General features: G+C 42.5%; 1 protein-coding gene across 1 annotated transcript; it reads left to right on the top strand.

Moving 5' to 3' along the window:
• Positions 1 to 422: 422 nt before the first annotated feature.
• LOC308291017 (thyrotropin-releasing hormone receptor-like) lies at positions 423 to 2,271 on the top strand (the record flags this gene model as incomplete). Its single annotated transcript, XM_080732932.1, has 2 exons — positions 423 to 1,121; positions 1,888 to 2,271. The coding sequence occupies 2 exons, from the start codon at positions 423 to 425 to the stop codon at positions 2,269 to 2,271; spliced, it is 1,083 nt and encodes a 360-aa protein (XP_080589058.1).
• Between the last annotated feature and the right edge of the window lie 19,952 nt (positions 2,272 to 22,223).

Genomic DNA, 22,223 nt, shown 5'->3' with positions numbered 1-22,223 from the left:
AAAATAGCAGATCTACAAGCTCACAACGCCTCGCGCTGCGAGGCGTTGTGAGCTTGTAGATCAGCTATTTTTCGCAAAGAGGTTTGGTGCAGAGGGGAAAAAGAGCAGACCAAGTACTGAAAGTGAAAGGTCAAGTTTATTAAGTATTGACGGTTCAAGTGGTTAAATATCCGAAAACACAACATGAATCCAAAATACACTGATGATTGTGCTGTCAAACAATGAAACTAAATGGAATCTATGATAAGGTTGTGGGGGTCCCTGCTTCATCTCTCTCTCAACTAAGGGGTCCTTGGCCTGAAAACGTCGAAGACCCCTGATATAAGACGATGGACACCGTGGATGCGGCCACCGCCGCCACCGCCGCCACCGCCACCGTCGCTCACGACGCCAACTCCAGTACCGTCCTGAACCTGACGGAAATGCCGCTGAACCCGGTCGAGGAGCAGGTCATCACCATCCTCCTGACCATGCTCATCTGCGGGGTGGGGATCGCCGGGAACGTCATGGTGGTCCTGGTGGTGCTGCGGACCAAGCACATGGTGACCCCGACCAACTGCTACCTGGTGAGCCTGGCCATCGCCGACCTCATCGTGCTCCTGGCCGCCGGCCTGCCCAACATCTCCGACGTGCTGGCCTTCTGGGTGTACGGCTACAGCGGCTGCGTCTGCATCACTTATCTGCAGTACCTGGGCATCAACGTGTCGTCCTGCTCCATCACGGCCTTCACCGTCGAGCGCTACATCGCCATTTGCCACTCCATCAAGGCCCAGTTCCTGTGCACGGTCTCCCGGGCCAAGCGGATCATCGCCGGCGTGTGGCTCTTCACGTCGCTCTACTGCATCATGTGGTTCTTCCTGGTGGACACGGAGGAGACGGTCTACGCCGACGGGGTGGCGGTCACCTGCGGCTACCGCGTGTCACGGAACCTCTACATGCCCGTCTACTTCCTGGACTTCACCCTGTTCTACGTGGTGCCCCTGGCCGTGGCCGTGGCGCTGTACGGCCTCATCGCCCGGATCCTGTTCGTGAGCCCGCTGCCGTCGCACCTCGGCGAGAGGGGCTCCGTGCACCAGGGGCCCGCCGGGGCTCACAGGGGTGCGCTGTCGTCAAGAAAACAGGTACCCCAACCAGAGACACACACACGCGTCAGTCGTAACACACCAAAGGAAATAGAACATAACGTGACTACTGGTAGTCATAAATGAAGTTATATATTCGTCACTGTCTGGCCAAAACCTCTTAACTCTGTTTTTGAGGTTTTTGATTTTTTGGCATACCGGTAAATCAGGGCTATTGAACACCCTTTACATCTGAGTGTTGGTTAAAATACTATTGAACCAATGAAAAGTAGTAAAAAGCCCTTCGGTCAAAACCTCCTAACTCCACTTGAGCTCATTTTCCCGAAAATGAACATTTTGGAGTTAGGAGGTTTCGACCCGACAGCAGAGATATATATTGTTTACATTTTCTTGCCTTTATTTATAGTCTTAGTGTGTAGTAGAGAGACAGTCAGGGAGTGCCATGCCATGCAAAGGTCCACCCAACTGAAGACTCGCTGTTGGGCATCAAAGCCTACCATATGTGGTACGGCTTCAACTACTATCTATGCCCTTCGTTCAAATATTAATGATTATCATTAAGTGGCCTATTTCTGGTAACTGGAAACATTTGTTATAGTAATACATTAATACATTTCCCACCTTTTCTGCTCGTCATCTCCATGCTATTCTTAGTCAACTCGTTATAACCTATAATCTTTCAACGACCGTGCCCAAAGGGCTTGCATTGGACATAATAATAATATCCATCAGGATAATTATTTTATCCCTCCTAATTATCGCGAGACGCTATAGCTCACTCCTCCGTATCTCCTTGACTCTCGAGGTGACGAAGATGCTGGCTGTGGTGGTGGTTCTGTTCGCTCTGCTGTGGCTGCCGTACCGGACGCTGGTGGTGGTCAACTCCCTGATGGACCCGCCCTACCACAACACCTGGCTGGTGCTCTTCTGCCGGATGTGCGTCTACATGAACAGCGCCATCAACCCGGTCGTCTACAACCTCATGTCTCAGAAGTTCCGCGCCGCCTTTCGAAACCTCTGCCGGTGCAAGGGAGGCCGGGGCAAGAGGGAGAACGCCAGCAAGTACGATGCGCCGGTGTACTACAGCGTTATCAAGGACTCGTCTCACGAGAGCACCGAGCCGGCCCGGGAGAACAAGAGGTTCGACTTCGCGGAGGACAACACATGCACGGCTTTCAGTATCAGCTGAATACGTCTCCGGTCCAGTGTTTGATCAAGTAGGGCGGTGTTCTCGAAGTGGGGTCCGGGGATCCCCAGTTTCGTACCGTACTTCAGGGGGTTCCAGGGGGTCCCCAGCAAAAATAAGGAACAGTTTACCCAAATTAACCCTATTTTATGCTTGATAGATGATAGAGTATGTTAGTACAATGTAAATAGTACATCTGCATCTGCCATCGGCAGTGGTTGGAGCTGGTGGAGCCGATGTCAGGCAGGACACCTGATAGAGCGTCGCAGTGTAAGCCCCACCCCGTCCTCACTCCGTTGTCAGAAGTGTTTTCCCCATTCATTTCTTCCATAGATATTTCATAAAGTATTTATTTAACGTCTTTTAAGCCTCTGACAAAGCCACCCCGGCTTGTGAGGAATCATGATAATATTCAATTTTTTTTAATGCAACAATTAATTAGAAAGCTGAAAAAAAGGGCAGGGTACAAGACTGTGTACATCATTATTTTCAAAATTGCGGAAACAACACTCCCAGAATGCATTGCGAATGACACTTATTTCCTGAAATATATCCCTTAAATCACGCTCAGTTTAGTTATCCAGGCCAGCATATGGCCTGACATGTGGTGATTTCCATCTCTGTGGACGCTATTATCGTCATCTTTAAAATAGCACATCATATTTGTAAAAGAAAGACACTCGCTCACGGAGTTCTGCTGAAGTGCAATAATCGGCCGGGCAGACAGGGGGCAGTAACTACTTCCGAGGTAACCGCAATCCGCAAACTACATGAAAGAAGAAGAAGCTCCAGCAATCACAGACGTCGATTTCACCGGATGTAAATTTTTTGCAGTATGGGTAATGCAGTTCTTCTCCGTGCGATCTTTATTAAACATGTTTTTACTAGAACTAGAGTGATTGCATACATACTCTGGGGTTCTACAGGAGCATATAGAACCATTTTACAACCACAAGCCTACTGGTAAGTGTACATTGAATTGTTAGGATTGTATGGCTGATAATGAAATCCCCTATGGGGTAAATGAATGGGCAGTTTACTTCCGACACCTCACTGCGATGCTCTATTGACAATGTTGACTAAGTTATTTGAAGACGACAGATTGGACACTAGATGCACCACCATCTTTGTTGTAGTTTCGACATTGTTGCAATGCCCTCTCTCCACTGGGAGAGCGAGTAATGGACATAAAACTTGGGTATTAGACAATTTCAATTGAAATGGTGCATGGCAACGGATGGAACTGAAGCCACTTTGTTAGTTGTCCAGACTTACATCCAATCAAATATCCATCCATCCATCCATCTTCAACCGCTTATCTGGAATCGGTCACGGGGGTAACAGTTCCAACTTTATTGTAAATAGCATGTCATAAAAATATATATTTCTGGAAAGTATGAAAGAATAGTTGCGACCTTCAGGTCGCAAGTTACTATGAAAAGCTCCACCGGATGTTAGTCCGCCAGTATGTCCGTCACGTCACACTTTTGCCCTACTGTTCCGCACCGTTGCCCCTATACATGCCAAACTTTGCACACACACTCCTTGGCTGACAAACCACAACCTCATTTCTCACATGGCCCTCTTCTAGCGCCACCATCAGGCCTATTTTTGCTAAACACATTGTTGGACACCGCTCCCACAGATTTTGCCCTAAAATCATTCAAAGCGGTACACAGTATCTCTAAAGTCATGTCATCAACATGGACCTGTCCCATTTCCCATATTCCCTCCTGATTGGCTACGATTGCCTTCTAGAGTTTGTGTATGTGACGTGACGGCTGCTTATCTCCCGATTAGGGAGTCTTACTGGTTATGATGTTGTCGTTGTAGTGTTGTCATTTGCCCAAATTAACTTAAATGTCCCTATCCTGGCGAACATTTGGATCTACAAGCTCACATTGTGTGGCAACTTGTGAGCTTGTAGATATGTTATTTTGGGTGAAGAGATTTGGTTTAGAGGGAAAAAGGAGAAATCTAGTATAGAGCTCTGTGTACTCTAGTCAATTAAGTACTGTAAAGAGTTTAAGTCGTTTATTGGCTAAGCATTGCAATACACACCATCATTTGTGAGGTTATCTGATATGACATTATGTTAACATATTTGTACATGTTATACACATAACTACAGTATACATGCTTCAGAGGAATTTGTGAACCTTTTATTTGTAATTCCTTAAAAATGTCTGCAGTCTACAGTAGATGCTTGTCATTTGAAATATTTATGAGTGTGAAATTAAATGCAACTTGACAGAGTTATGTTTTCAGTATTTTTCTTAGATAACAAGTGCGGCTGAAATGAGATTAGCTACTACATACACCATTTCAACTGCTTTTGAACCGACAGATATGTCACTTTAAATAACCACATGAAACCCAAGTGACTCTATTCAGTCGTGAGTGTGTGAAAACAGCAGATCTACAAGCTCACAAAACGCTGCGTCGAGCCACGTTGTGAGTGTGACTGAGTTCTGGCTTTTTTTCTTTTTTTTTTCTGTTTTCAGAGAACAGATTTGCTGTAGAGAGAAAACAGGAGCAGACAACTGGGGAGCATTGGTTAACAAATTATTTTAATGAGAAAACAGGAGCGGACAACTGGGGAGCATTGTAGTAAGGGAAAGTTAGCCTATTGCTACATCAATCTGGGAACTAAATCTAAATCACTAACCTTCTTCACAAATGTGTTCATAAAGGTGTCTGCTATCACCTCTGAACTTTGTCAAACCCAACTCCCTTGACATACTTTGTGTGGGAGCCAATCAAAGTTATTGGGTATCCCGAGGGCCTGGGATTAAAATAAAAAATGGACAATATAAATGTGTGAGTTGTGTAATTTGGGTATTTTTTTGGGCTGCTAAATCCATTCCAACGATTCGTTTTCAGTTAAAATAACTCCTTGGCCATAAAATAGGCCACACCTACTTTCGTTTGTCCATGAGACATATAATATTGTCAATAAAAAATAAAATTGGAGTAGGGTTTGAATTCATGAAAACTATTCAAGATCAGGTGGGTAATCACACATGACACACAGGATAACATGATACAATCTGACAAGGAACACTCAAACACAGGGTTTAAAACATAGGGACTAACAGGACACAGGTGAACTCGAATTACATGATTGGCTAAGCCTTAGCCAATTAGGCCTTTTTTATGGCCAAGGAGTCATTTCTACTGATAACTAATGGTTGGAATGGATTCAGCAGCCCAACAATACCCTAATTATACACTTCATACGTTCATATTGGCCATCCCCCCCCCCCTTAATCCCATGCCCTGGGTATCCCAATACCTCCAACTTTGATTGGCTCCCACAAAGTATGTCAAGGGAGTTGGGTTTGACAAAATTCAGAGGTGATAGTAGACACCTTTATGAACACATTTGTGAAGAAAGCTAGTGATTTAGATTTAGTTCCCGGATTGATGTAGCAATAGGCTAACCTTCCTGCTTTTTAAATAAACTTTATTGAGAATTTGCAGTTTACAGTCATTTATTTTAAGCATTTACATGCATACAAGCAAATCAGGAACAGGCATGTCAATACATTAGAATGTAATTACCAGGGATGTCCCGATACCACTTTTTTGCTGACCGAGTACGAGTACAAGTACTTCATTGTGAGTACTCGCCGATACCGAGTACCGATACGAGTACAATTAATAATACAAAACAATGTGTTGTCATCCTCACAAATCTTAAAATTAGGGATGTTCCTAGCGACTAATTTCACTGACATGTACACGACAATTTTGAAACCTATTCGGATAACTGAAAATTAATTGATGAATTTATTTATTGACATTAACAAGCAGAAAATAGCCAAAATCTAGCACATTTCAATCTATTAGGCTAAACTTCATTTGAAAAAGATATCAAGAGTATATGAAAGCCTTTTAATAATGTTTATACTATTGGAATCTGCTCCAAAATAATTGATTACATCACCAGTGAAAGACGTAAAACTAGGGCAAGTACCAATTAACTCCCCAGCACAGCGCACAGCAGCGCAGCTGGACTGACAGGACTCTCGTTAAGCGACCTCTCTCATCTCGCTCATCTCTCATCACTGTTAGGCCTACTTTAAACCATTATTTATGGCATTCGCAGCCAACTTATGACTGAGACTACTTTCTCCATGTTCTCAAAATCTCACCTCAAAATGGATTATTCTTCAGATGAGCGGATCACACTGATGCAACAGGCTCGAGCCGAGCTGCCGAGGTAATGAGTGAGTGATTCACATCCAGTCGCCTTTTTTGGATTTGATTTCTCCATCAAAGGCAAAGCACTCAGACAAACTTTGCATCGTAGCAAGTTTTAAGATTAATGAATGATGAATGATGCTGCTAAATAACTCAATGTAGCCCTACTCATGTTGAACAGCAGAAAGACAGACAGACAGCCTGCTGCCGCTGAATGCCAGCGTTCGCTCCGTTCACTCATTGCCAAGGGTGTCGCACCAAATTCTGGGCCCTGGGTACAAGGATTCACTGCTGGCCCCCCATGAATGTTCTTCATAGGGTATTAAAAAATAGCAGCTCTGCAAGCTTGCAGTGCGGCCCTGTGAGCTTGCATATCTGCTATTTTTCAATAGCAAAAGTATAAAAATAATTAAGGCCCTGGCTTTCACCTTGAGCCCCAGTAACCCAGTCCCACTTTTCTCCCCCTTGTGACGCCCCTGCTTGGTATCGGACGCTGGCGTGAAAAGTATCGGGCGAGTACGAGTACTGCAAAATAGGGTTGTATCGGGCAGAGTACCGATACCGCGAGTACCGATACCGCAACCCTAGTAATTACATTATAAGTACAGGAAATATATGTAAGGGCATTACTTTTTTTTTTTTTTTTTTTTTTTGGAAATCCTCCCCCTTTTTTTCTTTTTTTCCCCAACATCTAACAAAATAGGCCTTTAGATAGAAAGCATATAATAATATAGAAAAATAGAAAAATATATATATGTTACAGTCATTTTGGGTAACTCAGGGAGACTGTGGTAAGAGCGCTCGTTTTGTAGTTCACCACACACTAATCACCACCAGATGGCGACGCAGCCATTCAATAGTGAAGGCGCTGACGTCACTCGTTTGCGACTCTCTTTCTTTATTTACTAGCCTAGCCTAGCCTAGCCTAGCCTAGCCTAGCCTAGCCTAGCCTAGCTTAGCCATTAGCTCCATTGTAGTCACTTGGACAGGGCGTTTATCGTGGGCTTGCCCAGGCCTTACGGCCTGGGCATAAATATAACGATTGCATTCACCACGGCTTCGTAACTCGCGCGGCGCTCCGCCGGCCACGCGGCCCTGGCCCGCTCTTCGCGGCCACTCGCGCCTGCGGCGCTCGGGGGCGAAGAGCAGGACCAAGGTCCGCTGGCCTTCGCGCCGCTTGCAATGTCGTGGACAATCGAGTGGCTCCGCCTGGAGGACGTTGTTGTGGCGACCGCTTGTTCCGCCCTGTGCGGCACGGCAAGCGCTCCGTTTCTCTAATTCTCTGAGACGCAAAAAAAACGTGACATATATATATATATAAATATAGAATTACAAGTTCAAAAGGTGCCACGGCTTCAGTACGTTTTTTTTTCGAGTCCAAAGTTCTTTGTCTCTTCAGCTCAGTGACTATTTGCTTAAAGACCACCTCTCCAGATGTGGCCTCTTGCTTGATTGTCATTACACAGCGGGTGTTCCACAGTTTGTTAACTGTGGTACATACCACAGACCAATAAAAGTCCTGGTCCATGGTTGAAAGAGTCTCCTCAAAAACACCATACATTACTGCGTTATACGTTATTTTTACTTTAAAACCAATACGGGACATTTCCCCCCAAACGTATTGTGACCTGAGACAATCCACCAGCAGGTGTTCTACTGTTTCGTCTTCGTTACAATTGACAAAAGGGCATTTAGCAGTTTTTACATATAAGCTCCACTTGACCACTGCTCTAACGGCCAGTCGCCTTACAGATACCAGCCACATGATGTCTCTCTTCTTTTCTGATAAGTTTTTATTCCAAATATTTTTTAGAAACACCCGCTGCTGTTTGTCATCAAGATTTCTGTATGGGAAAACGCCACCGTACAGATCATCACATATGACACAATAAATGTTCTTGCTAGACATTTCAGTCCAAGAAATATTCAGGTGAGCAGAAACACACAACAAGTCACCATACATGATTTTAAAATAAGGGAAGGAGTTCCTAACCTTCCCTTACTATTGGTTAACAAATTATTTTAATGAGAAAACAGGAGCGGACAACTGGGGAGCATTGGTTAACAAATTATTTTAATTTAATGGCCGATCCCTGAAAAGGTCAGTAAGTAAGTAAGTAAGTAAGTAAGTAAGTAAGTAAGTAAATAGGTAAGGAAAATGACTAGTAATTCAACTCAATTAAATTCAATCATGCTGAAATAATTATATTTTACGTAATTACTTCATATTTTTTTGTGGTTGTATTGACGTGTGACATCACCACTAAGTGACCATTACATCATTAGAGGGACAAATTATAGTCATAAAAAATGTAAATGTCCTTTAGTGAAGATCAGTTTTAAAGCATTACAGTACTTACCTGACTTTCGCCAGATGGTGGCAGCATTGCTTATGCATTGCTTTACCATCTGGGTTCACTTGCGGAGGAGGGGTTCCCTTCGGAATGTCCCTGGCCGGACCAATCAGCGGCAGCTATGGGCGGGCTCTGAGCGGCTCTGAGCCAATAGAGTCTGATTGCAGACCACGTGGAAACCCAGGAGGCGGATTCTGGGTGCAACGTCATGCAGACAGGCCAATATGAGTCGTTGGAGTTGGCACGGCCATATCCAATCACCTGCTTTAGAATTTTAAAAAATGGCCCGCCCCTTACATCGGTTGTGCTGGACCCGAGTCCAGATGGTAGAAGCAGAGCGTTATGCAGGCATACGCAATGCTGCAAACCATCTGGCGAAAGTCAGGTTATTACAGTACCAATGAAGTGAAAATTGACGGAATTAGTTTTTCTTTCTTTTTATGTTTTTTTGTTTTGTCATTTTGTTTGCTTTTCATTCTCTGTAAACCAGTGGTTCTCAACCTTTCCTGGTTTGGGGCCCACGTAAAAATCTCAAAGGCGTTGGTTCATGGCCAAGCCATCCGGCCACTGGTGTTAAGTGGTCAGATGGCTGGACCGCGTGCATTTTCTGACCATGTTATGATCAATAGTTCCAATAGTTCCAGCTTTGATCTATACTTTAAGTTACTCATCATCTGTTTTACAACGAAAACTCACTTTTCCTGGATTTTAAAGAACAATCTATTAAAGAGCAACGTTTCAGTCGTGAGACCTTCCTCTTTCAAGATATGTGCGTCTACATGAACAGTCTGAAGAAGGACTCATGACCGAAACGTTGCGCTTTAATAAGCTCTTGTCTTGAACCTGCAAGTGGCAGTGTGTGTGCGCGACTGTGCAGGTCTAATCTGTTCACATTCATCCTGGGCACCTGCTTGGAAAGGGACTGGGTGGGTGTGCGGAAGTCTTTCACAAGGTTTTTTTTTTAAAGATTAGTTTTTTGGGCTTTTATTGGATAGGACAGTAGACTGACAGGAAATGGGGGGAGAGACGGGAAGTGACATGCAGCGAAGGTCGTCCGGATTGGGAATCGAACCGGCGACGCCAGCAGGCATCAATGCCTATGTGGCGACGCATATGTGGTATGCGCCTGGACCAGTCCAGCGGGTGCCCCCTTTCACAAGGTTTTAAAGAAAACCTTGTGACCTTCTTTTTTTGTTTTTGTTGCATTCCTAAGCCAATAATTTGAGGAGACTCTTTGTGTCTCCATAGGGAAGAAAGCAGGCTCTTTGTGTCTCCATAGGGAAGAAAGCAGGCTCTTTGTGTCTCCATAGGGAAGAAAGCAGGCTCTTTGTGTCTCCATAGGGAACCATGCTGGTCATCACATTATTGGCTCAGGAATGTGACAAAAACTAAAATATATCCATGAATTCAAGTCTCCATGGGGTTAGTAATCAATTGAAAAAATGATTATTTTTGGGTGAGCTATCCCTTTAATGTTTTTTTTTTTTTTTTTTATTATTATTATTTTTAACTATCAATAAATTCTGCCAATTATGTGGGGGCCCTCTTATAATATCCTCACGGCCCACCAGTTGGCCTCTGCCCACAGGCTGAGTATCACTTCTGCAGACCACACATGCTCCCAGTACACAATGTCACCTCTTGTGCTGTTTCATTTTGTTTGACAGTAACTTAAGTGGTGGTTCTAAACTAGTGAACCTGCAGTACTTGTCAAGACACAGTTTTATTATTGTCCACACCAGGGACATGCAGAGAATGTTAGAGAGGCAGGGGCTGAAATTTCGAAAAGGGCTTTTTGGTGAAAATATCGAAAATAGCAGACCTCCAAGGAGGTCGCCTATTTTCGTTACTTGATACCACACTAAACTAATCAAGTGAATACTTGAGATGTGGTTTACGGCATGGATTTCTACGCAGAGAGGGCAATTATTTCAACATAAGATGCTGCATTCAAGTTCAGGAGAGTTTGGACAAGGCAATTCTTTTGAATGCTGCCTTTGGGTATGGCATGGAAAGAGGGCATTTGCATTTCTTTCACCATAGTAAAAACTACATTCATGGACTGGAGAGGGCACTTTTTACAGACAGATAAAAGGGCAGGGGCTCAAGCCCCCTTTGATGTCTATGTGTGCATGTGCCTGGTCCACACTGCAGCCGGGGGTATTCACATCCTGTCACCAAATCACTGAGCATAGCAATTTGTCAACCTATTTAAACAAAGCTTAACGTATAACTCTAACGTATGCGAATTCAATTGTGCACAGCTGCTGGATATTAATAGTCACAGACGTTCACATGTCTCTTAATACTACAGTACGTTAGCCTCCGATCGTTTTCTCCCAGTTTAGGCTTAGAATTATTGAATGCTTTAACCAGTGAAAAATAGCAGATATACAAGCTCACAGCGCAGCACTCGGTGCCGCGCTGTGAGCTTGCGAGCTTGTAGATCTGCTATTTTTGAAAAAGTCGTGAAAATGTGTGCAAATCTTTGAATATATGTATTTTCAAAGTTTCAACTCAAAATTTGCTTCTGGGTGCATGGTCCCTGGAACTAGATATTTTGAAATGGGGGTCCGTGGCCAAATAAATATCATTTTGGGGGTCCTTCACATGAAAAGGTTTGAGCACCACTGACATAGTAGTCTCTCAAGAACAGACTAACTGAGCTCCAGTTGAGTGAAAAGGACCTTTTCTTTGACGATGGCTGGCCAGATTGCTGACATAGAAACCTAGGTTTTCTCCAAAAATCTTAGAAGGATTCAAAAGACACTTATAGAATCGGGTCAAAATTCAAATTTTCACGATTTTTCAAAAATAGCAGATCTACAAGCTTGCAGCGCGGCACTCGGTGCCGCGCTGTGAGCTTTTATATCTGCTATTTTTTTTATATTTAAAGCATAAAATATTGCGTCATAATGTGTTCAGGCCTAAATGGGTTAATACTACAGTACGTTAGCCTCCGATCGTTTTCTCCCAGTTTCGGGTCTTGCAGCCTGAAGTTATTTCTCAGTATCAACAGCAGAAGTCACGGTTCATTTCTCATTAATTGGTAAACGGTTCAATTGGTGCCTCTATCCAAAGCGCTTAGTTTACAATGTGCAATACTTTCACACATTCAATTTCACTCACAGACAGTGGAGGAAACATTGCAAGGCACCAACTTGAAGATTGGTAATCCAGAAAGTTGTGGGCAGTATCTACTGTATATTCCAAACAGATCAAGGTACTGTACAGTATGTCTCAAAAGTCCGTTTTGAACTCATCTTAAGATAGGTCTAATGTCACTGTCACACAATCCTGTTTAAGAGACACTCACTCATCACACAAGTGATGTGTATGCTTAAGCGGAAACAGTACAGAACTTATTTTTTTTCTTCTTTTTTCTCAGGCTTTTCTATTGATTATACATTCATCACATAGTTTTTATTGAACGTCTTTACATTTCATATAGATTTGTGGTTGTGTGCTCTTGTGGTGCTGATGTAGTTCTGGGCCCTATATGTGTTCTGTTTTTGTTTCTGTTATCATCTTTTTGTCTCATCTTGTTTTTGAGCGGTGCAAACAGCTCCCATGTGCATGTTTGACGTGTTTGAAGTGTTTGTGTAGGACACTACAGTATGTCCGTATCTATGTATGAGTACCAACAGCTGCAATACCGCTGGGGGAGCAAGTACTGTTGAGCAGCCGACACACAAGCACGCACGCACACGCGCGTGCACACACACACACACACACACACACACACACACACACACACACACACACACACACACACACACACACACACACACACACACACACACACACACACACACACTGTAAAATAATTCGCCGTAAATTTACAGTAAATTACTGGATAATAATTGCATTACTTTCACAGTAATTTTCACAGTAAATATTGCGCAGTAAATTACTGTAATTTCACAGCTGTGAAATGTTAGTAATTTACTGTGATTTAGCAGTATGTATTGCAGTTATTTACTGTAATATTACAGTAGTTGCCTGTATTTTTACACTATTACTGTGAATGTAAGGCAGCTCAGTAGGCAGTAATTTACTGTAAATTTACAGTAAATTGTATCTAATACTGTAAAATATTGTAAATTTGAATTTATAGGCCCATTCCCACTGGGCCAGATAACAGATAAAAAAGAGCTCTTTCTCCAGATATTTTTCCATTCAAAGTGGATGGTAGATACAGATAAAAAATATCTGCCACAGATATTTCTTTTATCTGTGACAGATATTTTTTTTATCTGTATCTAACTATCTATCATCCACTTTGAATGGAAAAATATCTGAAGAAAGAGATTTCTTTATCTGTTATCTGGCTCAGTGGGAATGGGTCTTAACTGTGATTTTACCATACATACAACAAACATGCTAAAACAAAAACAAACAAAAAAATACAACTTCATTCATTTAAACTTTTTATTGTACAATTCCAACACAAAGTGCAACATTTCAAATGGACAAAGAAGAACCACACCAGTCTCTCTCAAAGCCTTTTACTCATTAGAAGTGTTAAGTCTACAAACACTCCTGGAGTTTGGTCTGGTGTCTGGAGGCACTTTTTTTTAACCAGTTTGAAAACTGGTTGTCATAGACTTTAGTTATTTAGGAGGCTGCAACACTGTTTTCCTGTGAAACTCTTGACTAGGAGTGATTTTGTGGACTAAAAAACTTCACCTGACTTTGTATCAGCATGGTGGTGAGTAGATACAACATTTTCCCTTTTGGGTGAACTGTTCCTTTAACTGCAAAATAACTCATCTACTCACCCTCATGCCAGTTGGAACAGAGGTGAGATGTGTCCATATAACACAAATGGAGGTTGCCTTCACAACTTGGGAAGAAATGGTGACTGGTTCTCTCTGGCAACCCTCCTGTGTGTTATATGAACACACTTCAGCAGGCACGAAGTATGTGAAGTACACCTCAACATTGCACTCAGTCACATAAGTCCTGAAGGTATAAGGCAACACAGCAGTGGTAAAAACAAAGCAACCTAATGATTACAGTATGCACCTTGCTAACGTGCAGGCCGAGACAGAAGAGGCGAGCATTGCTGAATGAAGTGACAGGGCATCAGCAAAGAATATTGGCAATTTTACATATCCAGATAAGAATAATGGCAGGTGGAGTTGGACAAACAAGAGTAGGGCATCTGAAACACGTATGAGTGTGTCTCATATTCGAGTCCTGAATACCATCGACCATTCAAAGTCCACAAGTTCTTTCAAATGCGTATGAGTGTGTCTCATATTGGAGTCCTGAATACCATCGACCATTCAAAGTCCACAAGTTGTCTCAAAAGTGTGCTCACGTGTGGGTTGATACCGCCACGCTTCTTCGATTTGGAGCCTCTCTCCCATGAAGCACCTGTAAACAATAAGACAACAACTTTTAGTTTCACATAGACATATATTGCACCGTTTATACAAGGCACATGCAGCAGTTCCCCTTTCCCTTAAGTAAACCCTACACCAGGGGTTCCCAAACTTTTTTGTCTCAGGGTACCCCATAAATATCTTTTTAATCCGAAGAACCCCTACATTATAATTTTCACTCCCAGCACCTTATATTTATAGCATATCATCGTTGTCGGGTGGAAACCTTGTCCAAAACCGTTAGTTTTGTATTTATCATCCATAAAATGTACTAAACTAGTGAAAAGTGATTATGTTGAGAGGATAACGTTGCGATAATAGCCATTTTGGTTAGAACTGTACTTAAATGATACTAAATATTTGTCCAAATAAATACATTCCAAATATTATCAAATGATCTCGCGGCACCCCTGGACTGCCGTCGCAGCACCCCAGGGTGCCCCGTTACCCACTTTGAAAACCCCTGCCCTACACACCACAGAAAGAAAGTAGTACTGAGAGTAAGTAACATTCAAGTATCAATGTTGCAAGCAATCCAGTACAATGTTTCTTTTTTTTATTATTTTTTTAAATATAATTTTTATCCCACAATTTTGCAACCCATTTTCACCCAGTGCGAATTGTCTATGTAATCCTGGGCTCTGCTCTCCCTCTGCCGTGCCTGGGGAGACAACGGACTGACCTCATGCTTCCTTCAATGCATGAGTAGTCCAAGTTGTTTCTTTTCACCTGACAGGGGGGATTTCCCCGGGATGGACGTAGCGCGTGGAAGGAACACGTTATTCCAACCAGTTCCTTTCCCCTCCATCAAGCGCCCCGGCTGGCCAGGGGGAGGCATTATTGAGACCAGGATTACTGCATGTTTTTGTGAGGGTATCAACCCTAGGAGACACGGGGAGAACATGCAAACTCCACACAGAAAGGCCCTATCGCCGACCCCACCTAGGGTGTGGGCGCTGATGACGCGGAGGGAGAGACACGCCCCCAGCACCCACAGCGTCCCCCGGCGGGAATCGAACCCAGGACCTTCTAGCTGTGAGGCGAAGCACTAACCACTGCGCCACCGTGCCCCCTAGTACAATGTTTCAGTACAATTTCAGTGTTACAATACCTCCAATCCAGAGTACACACACCATCCTCAGGAGCAGATTGAAGTTGTAGTAGATCGCGAAAACCACAGCTATCCAATAATGATCCCATCGTGTTGTCCCATCACCACTTGTTCTTCAATGGACAGCATCCAGGCCATAGACTTCATTAAATCACCTGAACAGAGATACCCATTATGTGATATTGTAGAGGTGAAATGCTAATTGAACAAGAGTAGAATTTCAATGATCAGCAACATCACAAACTGTGACACAACTCACTTTATTTTGATTTAACGGGCATTTAGGACAATTCTCAAATTAGGGTCAGATTCAGCAATGTTTTTTTGTCTGGGATTTTGAAGGGTTTTTGAAGGTAAGACAGAAATATAAGCCAGATTTAGTCACTTTACTTACACTATTTTTACAACCAGGTTGATGAATCGTCTGGGGACCCCCAGGGGTCCTTGAGGGAGTTCTAGGGGGTCCCCAGCTAAATGATAATTAGGAACTAAATGGACCCTTATTGGGTATGTAACTCAGAACCAAATGGACCCTAACATGTCAATTTTGTTCCCATTTGTACACTCAGAATTAAATTAACATAGATTTTACAATATACTGTAAATGGACCCTTATTGGGTATGTAACTCAGAACCAAATGGACCCTAACATGTCAATTTTGTTCCCATTTGTACACTCAGAATTAAATTAACATAGATTTTACAATATACTGTAGATTGGGGTCTCAGAGATTGATATGCTATTAAATGGGGGGTCTGTAGCCTAATCTTCTCTTATGGGGGTCCCTGGCATTGCTTTTCAAATGGGGTCTACTGGCTTGTCAATTCGGGGGTCCTAGATCAAGACACTGATCAGCTTATGTGAAAAGTAGCTTATGATCATGTAGATTATAATATAAAATCCAGATATCAACAGTACCTTGAACAATCAAGCAGGGGGTGCTTGGTAATTTCTCTGTCCTCTGCACATCAGCGGCTGCGGCACACGCCTGTAAAATAAATAAGACAAGACAAGACAACAACCACCTCAATGACCATGCCCAAGAGATCTCAAGCTGACACCAAACTCTCTCCAGGACCTCTAAAACCTTATCTAGAACCTCAATCAATTTGTCAATCACATTAGATCTACTTTGTATTATTCTATGCCAAATTCTATTAACAATGTTAAATTCAGTATAATTAATTTTCATTAGCCTATAAGTATAATACCTTTGGATAAACTCCAGAGTGCACGTGCCATCCTCAGGATACTGCAGACATCATGTGGTCCCATCACTTGTTCTTCAATGGACAGCATCCTTCCAGGCCCAAGGTTTCATTGTATCACCTGAACAGAGATACCCATCGTGTGATATTGTTAAGAGGTGAAATGCTAAATGCATTCCACAATCTACACACACACACACACACACACACACACACACACACACACACACACACACACACACACACACACACACACACACACACACACACACACACACACACACAATTTATTTATGCCCACAGAGTGGCGTATCACTCTGTGGCATGTACTGTTTGGTACATAAAAAAAAATGAAATCTTTCCAAAATGTTCAGTTTATTTTACTTTAATATTATTTGATGAAGATAAAAAATAAAATCTCTATTCAGACACATTCCAGTATTTTCTGACTTACATTATTTTCTAGGTATGCTTACATTATGATATTAAGGGGCAAAAAATCACCCTATGTCACCCTAATGACCATAATGTCTCACATGTGGAGGAAAGGGGAGGGGCGAGGAGATTCCATCAAAGTCAAAACAAAGTTTTAATGTAGGCAATTAAATATATAGATGTAATCCATGCATAAGGATTTAAGGACATTATACTTATGATGGGATTTCTGACAGAAATTGAATTTATGCTCCTACAGTGGACAGCACAACGTCAGGTATGGTAATAATCAATCATTAATCTGATGGTGTCACCCAGTGGTTCTCAAACTTTTTCACGTCAACAAACCCCAATTTAACACTTATCTGCCAGTGGACGTCCATTTGAAAAGATATACACGCCAGGGACCCCCATAAGAGAAGATTTTTAAGGCTCTGTAGTGATTCCATTTTAATTTCAAGGACCCCCAGGACACCCATTTAATGGCATTTCTATCTCTGAGATGATATATGTTAATTTAACTCTCAGAATGTACAAATAGAACAAATGGACCTGTTATCATTTAGCCAAGGACCCCCTGGAACTCCCTGAAGGACTCCTGAGGGGTCCCGGACCCCACTTTGAAAACCAATGATCTACAGACTCCTGTGTCGTGACGCTTGGCTTGTGTTGTGGATCGGCTGCTTTTACAACAGCAACTTTTAGCCACACTGGAGCATAAAACCTCCCCCGCGGTGCAAATATTATCATTGATATAGTTGAGAACCAAATGGACCCGGCGTAACGCGTAAGGATACAACAACTGACACAAGGATTGTCTGTGGTTCTCAAAGTGGTGTCCGGTCATTATCGCGTCCGGTTGATGGAGTTCCAGGTGGTCCACGGCTAAATGATAGGAACCAAATGGACCCGCATTCTTCCCCGCGCGTCGGCTGTATTGAACCGGCGGGGCGAACGTTCCCTACCGCTAGTAAGCAGCCAACATATGACACTAAGCCCCGCTGACGTGAGCCTGTGTCCACACAGAAACCACACAATGGACCCCCGCGTAACTTGTGCGTCGCGGGAGAGCTCCCCGCGCGTCGGTCGTATTGAACCGACAGGGCGAACATTGCGTAGCCGACTTACATAACACTAAAGCCCCATGGACGTGAGCCTGTGAGCGGCACAAACCACACACACACCGGCTTGGCTTACAAGCTCACAGCGCGGCACCGAGTGCCGCCGCTGTGAGCTTGTATATCTGTTATTTAGTTACTTATAACGGTGTGTGAGGGAAACACACATTTAAAATGTTATTACAGACATGAAAAACTTTCGGCGGCAGTGCTGCACACAATTTGCTGGAGCAAGACTGATAGCACAACTATAAGGTGGAGGAGAGAAAACTGACTTACCTTAGCAGAGCACTGTTATGAACTTCACACGACTTCTGAAAGCTCCTTTGAATTGAAATTGACTTCATAATTTCATAATTCCATCTTCACCATCAGTTCACTGCTTCTCCCTCTCACAATGGATGAAAATTTGAAATGATATCCCACAATGCAGCGCGGTTCAAGTCATTTGTTGTGATATCACAATAACATTCTGAACACAATGTTTTATTGTGAGATATATTGTAAAGTGTTGTGTAATCCTGATAACAATTTAGAGTACAGTCATTCGTTGTGTTATCACAGAGGATGGTGTGATTACACAGTAATATTCAGAATACAGTATTATATTGTGAAATAATAATGTAAAGTATTGTGAGATCCTGGTAATAATTAACAGTGCACAGCATGCAATGGACACGTAGCTTAATGAAAAATCTATTTGTAATTGTGAGGTGAAGTGTCCCACGATGATTACGCTTGAATGCGCGCAAGCTTCTGTGCGAGTTGTTTAACATGGTGCTTAAATTTGGAATAGTGGTGTGAAATGTCCCGCAGCGATTTATGCGTGCAAGCTTCTGTGCGAGTTGTTTAATATGGATGATTTTTTGTATGTGGTAAAGAAAAGTTTGTCAAAGTTGGAACTGCATCTTCAGTGCTTCAACAGGGCTTCCTGTGCCTTTTACGCAGTGGTGGCCCTGAATGTAGGAGGCGGGCCGTGGGGAGTTGAGTACAGCATAGTCCCATAGTCCATATTACTGTTGTGAATTGAACCATCTTTGAAAGGACCACAATGGAAATAAGCCTGAAGCTTTCTTGTGTTCATCCTGTTGACTATTGCACGTGTTTTCATATGCTAATATGCCAAAAAAAAGAAATCAATCAATCAATATTGTTGCTGTCAGGCAGAAACCTTGTATCTCTGTGTTTCAAATGTTTATGTTTATTTATTTTGGTTGATGCCCTTGTTTAGGGATGTCCCGATACCACTTTTTTGCTGACCGAGTACAAGTACGAGTACTTCATTTTGAGTACTCGCCGATACCGAGTACCGATACGAGTACAATTAATAATACAAAATGTCTTTAACCCTCTAAGGCCCAAATATAGAAATACTTGAAATAAAAAATTGAAAAAAATCAGATGGTGTTGTAGGAGTCCTAATAAGAGGAAAATGTAATGTTTTTTTCAAAAAAATGTTTTTGTAAGGTTTTATAGCCATAAATCATAAATCATAAATCATGCTCTAATTTACATATGGGGGATATTTTTCACAATAATAACATATGTACATGTTCTAGACATTCTAATGATCACCAAAAAAAATAGTACAGGCATTTTACTTATTTTTTTTGTGAGGAATAGCTTCCATGAAAAAGTGAGATGTTGTTCGTCAAAACTCTGGAATGTCAGCGGGTGTGGCGGGTGTGAATGTCAGCCCCTGTGGGGGGTATTTATATGCAAATATTGTGGCCAATGGCATTATAATACTAAACAATAGAATCCAATGGTGATGTTTAGGTGGCAGGGGGAGCTAAAATAAAATGATTTAAACCTTTTTTTGGATAAAATACAAACGTTGCAATATTACAACCGTGGGCCTTAGAGGGTTAAATTACGTTTTTTTTTACTTTTTTTTATCAGATGTTCCTCATTTTCTGGCTGTATATAACATGCATTGCTTTCCCAGAACATGGCACAACTGCCACACATTTCACTTTTTTTTCAGGTTTAGCAAATGGAAATTCCTGTACTGTGCATGATCTTCTAGATCTGCTATGCTCAAACATTTTGTATTTTTACTTTTGATACTTTAAGAGAGAGAGAGAAAGGCGAAGTGGCGAAACACACAGGGTACTCGGGCGCTTTGTGAGCAGTATCTGACGAGTACCGATACCGCAAAATAGGCCGGTATCGGGGCGAGTACCGATACCACGAGTACCGATACCGCATCCCTACCCTTGTTCATCATACAAGAGTGAAAATAGCAGATCTACAAGTGTGAGCTCAAGCTCACATTTGTAGTGTGAGCAGTACAATCGGCTATTTTCTCTATTTTAAATCATATTGTTTTTAAATAACAATAAAAAAGGAACGGTTTAGGACTCACAAGGTTTCCACCAGACGTCAACGATATACTCTATGACAGTGAATCATATCCTATAATATCATTTTACACATAGCCTAGGGATAAGTGACTGCCCGTATTACACTGCTTGAAGCAGAAAAGCATTCAAATGAATCAACAGTTTGCTATTGGAGTTTATTAACATCATAATGTGGGAATAGACCTCATGGTTGCTATGAGACACTGACCTAGGGCACTTCAGGTTTATCTCTCACCATAGATTAAAAAAATCACACCCGTGTGAACTGAGCGGTGGTCGTGGAGGCTGCGCAACAGCAAAACAAATATATAATAATAATAATTATAATAAAAAATATTAAAAAAAAAATATATATATATATATAATATGGGGGGGGGGGGGCTTGCTTGCGTGTGAGAGAGAGAGCCATCCATCCATCCATGTCACTCAGGCCACCACTGGTATTGCAGTTGATGCTCAGGGCAGACTAGACTCAATAGCACCTCTCTGGTCACCAGGGGTACTTAGGCTACATACGGACCCACATACATAGATACACACACGGCCACGCTATGGAGACGGTGTGACCACCGCTCAATAATGGTGTGTGTGTGTGTGTGTGTGTGTGTGTGTGCGTGCGTGCGTGCGTGCGTGCGTGCGTGCGAGTGTATATGTGTGCGTGCATAGCATTTGGCTCAAAGGTTCTTTCCCATCAATCATTGCAGTACAAACCTCTCGAAACCATTTGCTGTCCATCCCATGAATATTTCATCGCTGTGCTGTTGTCCGCCACCCCTTGAGCTTAATTTGTATTCCTTAGTCCCCCGTACTTGCTTGCCGAGAACCGATGCGACTTGCCAGCGTGAAAATCAATTCTTGCCGGCGTTAGTAATTCATGAGTATTACAAATGAAAGCTGTAGTCTGTAAATTCTATGTCCTACCAGTGGGATTCAAAAGTTCAAAACTGGGTCAAACATCTACCGCTTGGCTTTAAGAGGCCCTGCTTGGCCTAGGGGAGATAATGCTTGATGGATAGGAATTTATGATACATAAATGTATGATCCATGTATGAGGCTCATATGACCCTGAAGTTCATATTTTGGTTATCACTTTTCACTGCTAGTGTAAAGTTAACTAGTCGTCTTGTTATGATCTGTGAACCAAACAAAGACTTCCACGGTTCTACCATATTCTTTTATATACTGTACCGGTATGTCTAACCTCCATCTTGAAAGAGAGAGAAAGCTGCCATGTACCGATATATGCTAACTGTTTTGTCTTTTTGTCTCTTTGTCTGACTCTCTTCAAATACAACAATTTAAGATATAGTCCTTTGGCTGTCTCTTTATTCATCCATATTTATTTTATTTAACATTGCTCTTGTGAGCTTCAGGCAGTAGCCCACTACTTGTCACTCAGCAGGTGTCCTATACCTGATAGCAGAGTCACGTATTAGGAAAAGATCAGTCATGCACCGGAAACCAGGGATGTGTGTTTTCATGGTTAAAATGGAGTTTGAAGTTTTAATGGGTTTACACAACTGTATATATACAGTAGGCCAGGGGTTCATGTGGTCAATGGGACAATGTCATAAGATGTTGGCTCACTGGAAACACTCTGCTACACCCGTGGTTCTCAAAATGCGGCCCAGGAACCTTTATGGACATGGTTCCTATAGGGGGTTCCAAATGACCCCTTAAGATTTTGTACACTCTGAGAGTGTACAAATGGAACCAAATGGACCCGTTTGGTTCCATGTGTACACTCTCAGAGTTATGGGGGTCCT

Source organism: Nannobrachium achirus (genome assembly GCF_963921795.1).
Source record: "Nannobrachium achirus genome assembly, chromosome: 9".
Classification (NCBI taxonomy): Eukaryota; Metazoa; Chordata; class Actinopteri; order Myctophiformes; family Myctophidae; genus Nannobrachium; species Nannobrachium achirus.
This window is presented reverse-complemented; position numbering and strand designations above follow the sequence as displayed.